At 43.9% G+C, this 7,148-nt stretch overlaps 1 protein-coding gene and 5 non-coding genes across 6 annotated transcripts; all 6 read left to right on the forward strand.

Moving 5' to 3' along the window:
• Positions 1-487: 487 nt before the first annotated feature.
• On the forward strand, positions 488-6,932 carry LOC115154640 (H/ACA ribonucleoprotein complex subunit DKC1-like). Its single transcript, XM_029701083.1, has 15 exons — positions 488-569; positions 1,381-1,442; positions 1,551-1,637; positions 1,981-2,072; positions 2,294-2,478; positions 2,592-2,656; positions 3,043-3,169; positions 3,302-3,432; positions 3,692-3,835; positions 3,951-4,071; positions 4,275-4,393; positions 4,506-4,609; positions 4,944-4,989; positions 5,291-5,458; positions 5,877-6,932. Exons 1-15 carry the CDS (start codon positions 506-508, stop codon positions 5,940-5,942), a joined length of 1,581 nt encoding a protein of 526 aa, XP_029556943.1. The 5' UTR covers positions 488-505; the 3' UTR covers positions 5,943-6,932.
• LOC115155124 (small nucleolar RNA SNORD17) lies at positions 1,694-1,902 on the forward strand. Its single transcript, XR_003868016.1, has one exon. It is a non-coding gene; the product is annotated as a small nucleolar RNA SNORD17 (small nucleolar RNA).
• Positions 2,122-2,201, forward strand: LOC115155110 (small nucleolar RNA SNORD83). The gene has a single exon (XR_003868004.1). It is a non-coding gene; the product is annotated as a small nucleolar RNA SNORD83 (small nucleolar RNA).
• Positions 2,755-2,963, forward strand: LOC115155125 (small nucleolar RNA SNORD17). The gene has a single exon (XR_003868017.1). It is a non-coding gene; the product is annotated as a small nucleolar RNA SNORD17 (small nucleolar RNA).
• On the forward strand, positions 3,490-3,628 carry LOC115155118 (small nucleolar RNA SNORA36 family). The gene has a single exon (XR_003868011.1). It is a non-coding gene; the product is annotated as a small nucleolar RNA SNORA36 family (small nucleolar RNA).
• Positions 4,126-4,203, forward strand: LOC115155109 (small nucleolar RNA SNORD83). The gene has a single exon (XR_003868003.1). It is a non-coding gene; the product is annotated as a small nucleolar RNA SNORD83 (small nucleolar RNA).
• Positions 6,933-7,148: the final 216 nt, after the last annotated feature.

Genomic DNA, 7,148 nt, shown 5'->3' on the forward strand with positions numbered 1-7,148 from the left:
CTGTGATCTGCATTATGCATATGCTCTTGTCACAACAACAATCATCTTTTGAACTGGAACTTAACATATTGAGGTGTTTAACATATTGGCTTTGTTTTAGGGATTAGTTTCTAATCTTAAATTATTTTAGTATGTCTCAATCACTACATAGCACTTTTACCAGACATTTAATTTTTTATTCATGTATTTAGGAACTTTTGCCTTGTATACATGCTGAAATAAATGTGATTTTTCAATACATTTCTTTCCTGATTTCTATTGGGTGGCTCTCTTATTTTGTCATGCCCAGACAGACTGACATGCATTAAAACGTATCCAGCATCAAAGGAAAATACAGATGAGTTATTTTGTATGAGTGTCATGCATTCTTTTATAGTTTAATGGTGTCATGTTATCACAAAATGTTAAACTCTAGTTAGTACAATGTCCCTTTTTCCGTTCTGGTGATTCTAGAATGAACTATCGCGTGGCTTGTTTGGGAGGTAGCGCTTTTTCCTAAAAAGTCATGCGCATTGAACACACGTGTCCCCCTCAGTCTCATTGCACACCGAAGATGGCGGACGTTGAAAGTAAGTGGCCTGCAGCCCGTCTTTGCACAGCCTAATAGTACTATTTATCTAGCTAGCTACAAGTGCTATGCAGTGTGAGGTGTTTGAACTATATGTAGCTAGTTACGATGTTTATTTACTTGGAAATCGTTACATGTTTTTAGCAGTACTGCTGCAACCTCAACATGGAGGCATGATCAAATAGGCGGCCACATTCGCAATAGCCTTTGCTGACCTAGTGTAAACCGTGTGACTATCCAACTAGCTAGGTCTATGGCATATTTATTTACCTGCGTATGCTCCCAGGTGGTTTTGCAATCTTGCCGATTTTTTCTCTGAAAAATGGCCAGCTAACTTCAGTTAGCTTAGCAAGTCGTCATAAGTAGTTAACCGTAGTAAGCTGCAAGTAGATGAATATAAACTACTTTCAGTTAACTAGCTGGTTAATTTCGCATATCCGAGTTATGTGGCTGTACAAGTTGCTGTGACCGCTGGCATAGTACCTCGTTTGGTAAAATTGGCCGTAAAGGCCGATATTTTTTTTTTACCATGTGCAGGCCATGTCGGCCACGTGGGTGCGCCTTACCAAATCCAGTGTGGGCTTCCAATGATGGATGACTTGGAACTACCGATAATTCTTACTCGTTTATATAACGATTTCTTTGTGGTCTGAAATAGCTCACAATAATGGTATGCGTATGGAGATGACATCTAGTAGTTATCAACCACCACCTCTGAAAACGGGGGATCCCCCTGTAGATAATCGTCATGCCAATGCAACGAAAATTGTAGTGGATAGTAACGTGTGTATACCTTTGTTTTTGCTTTCAAGTGAACTCTGCCAAAAAACAGAAGAAGAAGAAGGAAAAGACAGTTGCTGATGATGAAGTTGGGGTAAGTCCGTATTATAATTGTTATGCTCCAGTTGGCTAAAAGCTTCTTTCTCACTGTTAGAGATTAAAATGGTAGTGTACATTCGCCTAAATGTATATTTTTTTACAGGATATTCAGGAGAGTGGTGATTTCCTCATCAAACCAGAGTCCAAAGTTGCCAGTCTGGACACATCTCAGTGGCCATTGCTGTTGAAAGTGAGTTTGGCTTTTCTTTGCGCTTGTCATCTATCTGTAGAAGCAGGATGCTGTATCTGAAGTGATGAACTTGTTTATCCATTCGCTGAGTGCTGCTGGGCCCTGGCATTGCAGCCTCCTGTGTCTGTTCTTGACTCGGGGTTCAGCGGCCTGACTCTATGCTTTTGTCCCCAGTGTTCTACTGGGGTAACTGTTGGGGGCAGGTGTGCTGGTGCATGTGTCAAGGGCCCTGCCACAACTAAGACGAGCATAAACTCCTGATCACATGCACGTCCCTTTGCGGTTACATTTAGTTATTTGTAGCTATAATTAGTTTGTTTAATTCTAAGTCATTGTTTTGCAGAATTTTGACAAACTCAACATCAGGACAGCTCACTACACACCCTTGCCAAATGGCTCGAACCCTTTGAAGAGGAACATTCAGGATTATGTCCGGTAACCCTCGGTCCTTAATAATTTCCTTCTGTGTCAAATTTTTTATGAAGCCACATGATGAATGTAAATAGATTGCACTAGCACTATGTGCAAAGATGACTTCTTATCTATCACCCTTGTCTGATGGCTCTACGTGGATGCATTTGAAAGTATTGACGTCTTGTCTGTGATTTCATTTTGCTCCTCTTCTCTAACGCCATGTCGATCCATGTGATGTGCAGGACAGGCTTCATCAACTTGGACAAGCCTGCAAATCCCTCCTCTCATGAGGTGGTGGCCTGGATCCGACGTATCCTGCGAGTGGAGAAGACTGGCCACAGTGGCACCCTGGACCCCAAGGTGACAGGCTGCCTCATTGTGTGTGTGGACAGAGCCACACGACTGGTCAAGTCCCAGCAGAGTGCAGGTGAGTCACCTTGTAAACTCAACCCCTTCCTGCTCTGACTGTTTACCTCCTGCTGGTGATGTAAACACATTAAGATTGGCCACTCCTTACTACTCTTCTGCCGTCTGTTTCAGGCAAAGAGTATGTGGGAATTGTTCGGCTGCACAATGCTATTGAGAATGAGCACACACTTGCTAGGGTAAGTTAACTTGCTAAGATAAGACAAACTAACATGGCTTAGCGTTTTAATTTAACTGTAAAATTGTACTTTTTCATATGAAGGTTTTTGACATGGATGTGAGATGATGAATGTGTTTATCCATTCTCTGAGTGCTTGCTAGGGTCCTGCTGTCTCTGTGGTGCTCATGTCTGTTTTAGCCATGAGTGTCTGCTGTGCCCGTCTCCACTCTGCCACCTCGGTGTTCTACTGGGGCAGCTTGTTGTGGAGACGGAGGCAGGACTGGAGGGCCCTGCCATAACAAAGACGAGTTGACACACCTGATCACACATTAGAAAGGAAATGGGTGGTATACCTGTGTTGTGGGAGATCATGGTTAATCCAACACTTCTTTTTCTTTTATTTAGGGAATTGAAACCCTCACAGGTGCTTTGTTCCAGCGACCACCTCTCATCGCAGCCGTTAAGCGCCAGTTGAGAGTTAGGACCGTTTATGAAAGCAAACTCATCGAGTACGACCCAGAGAGGAGATTGGGTAAGGAATCGAATGCATTATTTTCTCATGCTCGGGGGGAATGCAGTACTTTAATACATTAAATTACAATTCAATATCATTAAAGTAGAAGCTGTTAGCATAGAGATAATAACCTAACCGTGCTTGTTACAGGTATTTTCTGGGTGAGCTGCGAGGCTGGGACCTACATCAGGACCCTGTGTGTCCACCTGGGGCTCCTCCTGGGTGTTGGTGGTCAGATGCAGGAGCTGAGGAGAGTTCGCTCTGGTGTTCTGGGAGAGAGGGTGAGTCTCGCCTCTTTCTCAATCCTTTGTCTGTGTTTTGTCAGTGGTTAAATTGGAGTCCAAAGTGTTGAGTTCGGCTCTGGGCCTCTCCCCAGTCCCGGTAATTATTCATTGGCACAGAAATGGCATAGTGGCTCTGAGTAGGAAGTAGACATGCCCAGCCACTTGATTCCACTCTAGCCAACATGTTATGAAAATGATATTTAGGCCTGTGTCATGTATTTTAGAATCATTCAATGTTGGAACTTGTTCTCTGCAGGACAACCTGGTGACCATGCACGATGTGCTGGATGCTCAGTGGCAGTATGACCACAACAAGGACGAGACGTACCTGCGCAGAGTCATCTACCCGCTGGAGAAGCTTCTGGTGTCGCACAAACGTTTGGTCATGAAAGACAGTGCAGTGAGTTATTGATTTCGGCCTTTTAATTGATAGTCTGGGTGTCATTTTCAAACTGACCTTGTTTAGAGGACTGAACATGTCTTTAAATAAACTGTGTGGTTTATTTTCTCCCCAGGTCAATGCGATCTGCTATGGAGCGAAGATAATGTTGCCTGGTGTCCTACGATATGAGGATGGCATCGAGATGAACCAAGATATTGTGGTGATAACGACCAAAGGAGAGGCCATTTGTATAGGTGAGCAATAGAAATATGCTGTTCTGCAAAGCAATTGGAAGGTTTTTCCAAAAGGCCACATGATGATCTCATAGGCGGCATTAGCGCTTTGTGCAAAGATGACCTATTATCTATCACCCTTGACTGATGGCTTTGAAAAACCACATATTCTCCATATACATGTTTTATGTTCGTGTCTCAAGTCTCCCCCTTTGATTTTTCAGCTACTGCCCTCATGACTACTGCAGTGATCTCCACGTGTGACCATGGTGTCGTGGCCAAGATCAAGAGGGTCATCATGGAACGCGACACCTACCCTCGCAAGTGGGGCTTGGGGCCCAAGGTAACGCCTCTTGTGCAAGCTATTGGAAGTCTTCCCGTTTTACAACTTTATGCTTTTAGTGCACATTGTTATTCTTCTTCGTACTAGTAAGATTCTGATTTGTAATGAACAGGCCAGCCAGAAGAAGATGATGATCCAGAAGGGTCTGCTGGACAAACGCGGCAAAGCCAACGACAGCACTCCATCAGACTGGAAGGATGGCTACGTAGATTACAGGTGTGAAGCCAGTCTAATAGGAGCTTGATGGAGCAGTGTGACGTTGAAACCTACATGCATGTTGTGATTCTAGCCAGCAGACAGTTATCCCTTTCTGGTCTTCCCCGTGGTCTTTGAGGGAGTCAGTCTGCAACATCAACTCTCATAGCTCAGCAGACGTCTGGTCATCCATTCTGCATGTCTGGCAGCTGAGCTGTGTGAACATGCATAGCTATTATTTCCCACCCATGTGGGTGAACTTGTGAGGAACTTGATGACTAGTTTGTGGATGTAGGTGCATTTGTAAATTAAATAAGGAATGATGCAGAGTGACATGTTGCCTCCTCATTTTCAGTGCGTCCAAGTCCAAGGCTGAAGAAACCGGCAATGGGGACGCAAAGGTATGCTAACATAAGTTTATCCTCGGGTATTGATAAATCTTTTTTTTATGGCCACAGGAGGCTGCTGAGGGGAGAACGGCTCATAATAATGTCTGGAACGGAGCAATGGAATGGCATCAAACACATGGAAACCATGTTTGATACCTTCCACTAATTCCGCTTCAGTCATTACCACGACCCTGTTCTCGCCAATTAAGGTGCCACCAACCTCCTGTGGTATTGGCACATGCCAAATAAGCAGTTTATTCCACATAAATTAAGCTCATGAGATGGACTAAATGACAATTTCTCAATCTTTCAGAGGAAGAGGGAAGACAGCGATAGTGATGCTGCGGCAGCCTCTGCACCTTCCACTCCATCGGCAGACGACCCCAAGAAGAAGGAGAAGAAGAAAAAGAAAGGGAAAAAGCAAAAACTAGAGGAGCCAGCAGCAGAGGAGGTGGAGCCAGCAGCAGAGACAGAAGGAGAGGTGGGTTTCTGCTGCTGGCCAGACTGGACAACTGTATAACCTTGTGGCTATAGCGAAATTCTGGTCGTAGCAAGGGACATACTGACCTCGTGTTTTTCGGCAGTGTTTCTCAGTAACTATATTGGTAATGTACAGTGAGTTAATGTGCCATGCCTGCTAGTGCACAACAAGTGCAGACAGTTATCCCTTTCCAACCTGCCTGTGGCTTCAGAGGGAGTCAGTCTGCTACATTATTGGGGGTGTGAGTCTTTCGAGCATGTGAACATCCGATCATGTTGGTTCCTTACATCTTCCACATCTACTTTGTTAGCAAGTCGCTACAGCCAACATGCACTTAAACTGCAGAGAGCATTTTCACTTAGAACTTTGAATTGCTTTAAACATTTACCCAAAGAATAACAAATCTCCTTATGCGCAGGTGGGCGAGAGTGCCAAGAAGAAAAAGAAGAAGAAGAAGAAGGAAGTGGATGCAGAAGCGGAGTGAAGAGCATATGGACAGTGAAAGGACCATAGAACGTGAGGGTCAGAATGAGTGCCTGCAGATATTTATCCTACAGATGCAACAGGTGCCGAAGAGGCAGCAGGCTGGGCAAGAACCGAGTATAATGTTTTTTGTTTTGTTAATCTGTCCAGAATGGCCACACATGGATAATCATAAGGGACTAGTCTTATGATCGTACGGTTGTGACATCTCAACTAGAGCCCTGCACAGGTATGAATTTTAAGCTAGAGCCATTCAGGCCCTACCCATGCCTGTGACATTGTCTACCCATACCTGGGACTTTCAGGCCTTTACCCTACCCAGGCCTGATTGCTGCTTCCAAATTTAAAACCTGGCCCTACCTGAAATCAGAAGTAACTTCCTCCGTTAATAAATCCGTTAGCTACTTCTATCTGTCACTCAGTCCCTGGGCACAGGCAGCTGTCTCTACCTGCACTCTGAATGTCCACAACAGGAGCTCCACGTAGGCTTTTCTGCTCAATGACCGAGACATGTTAAGTACTTCTGTCACTCTAAACTCCAACTCGAGGAACATTTATTTTCTGTGAAATAAATCTCTTTCTTCGGTCTTTATTTGCGGTTGAAGTACTGACACCATGTTTTGACTTTAGTCTGATATGACTAATGCGCAGCAGACCACGAGCAAGTGGCCCAGCTTAAATGTTAGTGATCAATTTAGTGATAACCATACCCTAGTTAATTTATGGGGGGGAAACACAGGCCCTAACCTGACGTATAATGTTGTGGTAGCAGAGCCCTAATTTCAACCATCCCTGTATGACCTTGTTTTTGTACTCAAATTTAGTTTTTACACGTTTTAACTACTGTCCCTATGTGGACATTAGTTTTCTCTGGGCGTACCCTCAACCGTGTGAAATGCCATTGGCGTTTTTTCTTTTATATTGTACTGTAAATACAAATGAGCTGTAATCATAAATTGTAATTTGAAATGAAATGGTTTTTGTTATGCTGCCTTTGTCCTTTCTACCCAGTTTCTAGAATCTGAGGCCATTTTCTGCAGTATAATGACTTGAAGGGGGAGAGGTAGAATAATTAATTGAATTTCGTATTCAGAAGTACTTTTCACACCAACTGCCGGTGAAACACGACCAGTAAGTAATTTGGTGTAGGAGGGAAATTGAATTCAGTTTGAAAGTGCCTTACATGCAGTATACCTTTCTGAGCTGA

The sequence above is a fragment of the Salmo trutta genome, chromosome 19 (genome assembly GCF_901001165.1).
Source record: "Salmo trutta chromosome 19, fSalTru1.1, whole genome shotgun sequence".
Taxonomy (NCBI): domain Eukaryota; kingdom Metazoa; phylum Chordata; class Actinopteri; order Salmoniformes; family Salmonidae; genus Salmo; species Salmo trutta.

What these genes read in the sequence shown, in the direction of transcription:
- LOC115154640 (XM_029701083.1), top strand. Translation starts at nt 506, where the DNA reads ATGCGCATTGAACACACGTGTCCCCCTCAGTCTCATTGCACACCGAAG. An exon ending in CTGGTGTTCTGGGAGAGAGG is followed by an intron (nt 3,433 to 3,691) that starts GTGAGTCTCGCC and finishes TGTTCTCTGCAG; the next exon opens with GACAACCTGGTGACCATGCA. An exon ending in CAGCAGAGACAGAAGGAGAG is followed by an intron (nt 5,459 to 5,876) that starts GTGGGTTTCTGC and finishes CCTTATGCGCAG; the next exon opens with GTGGGCGAGAGTGCCAAGAA.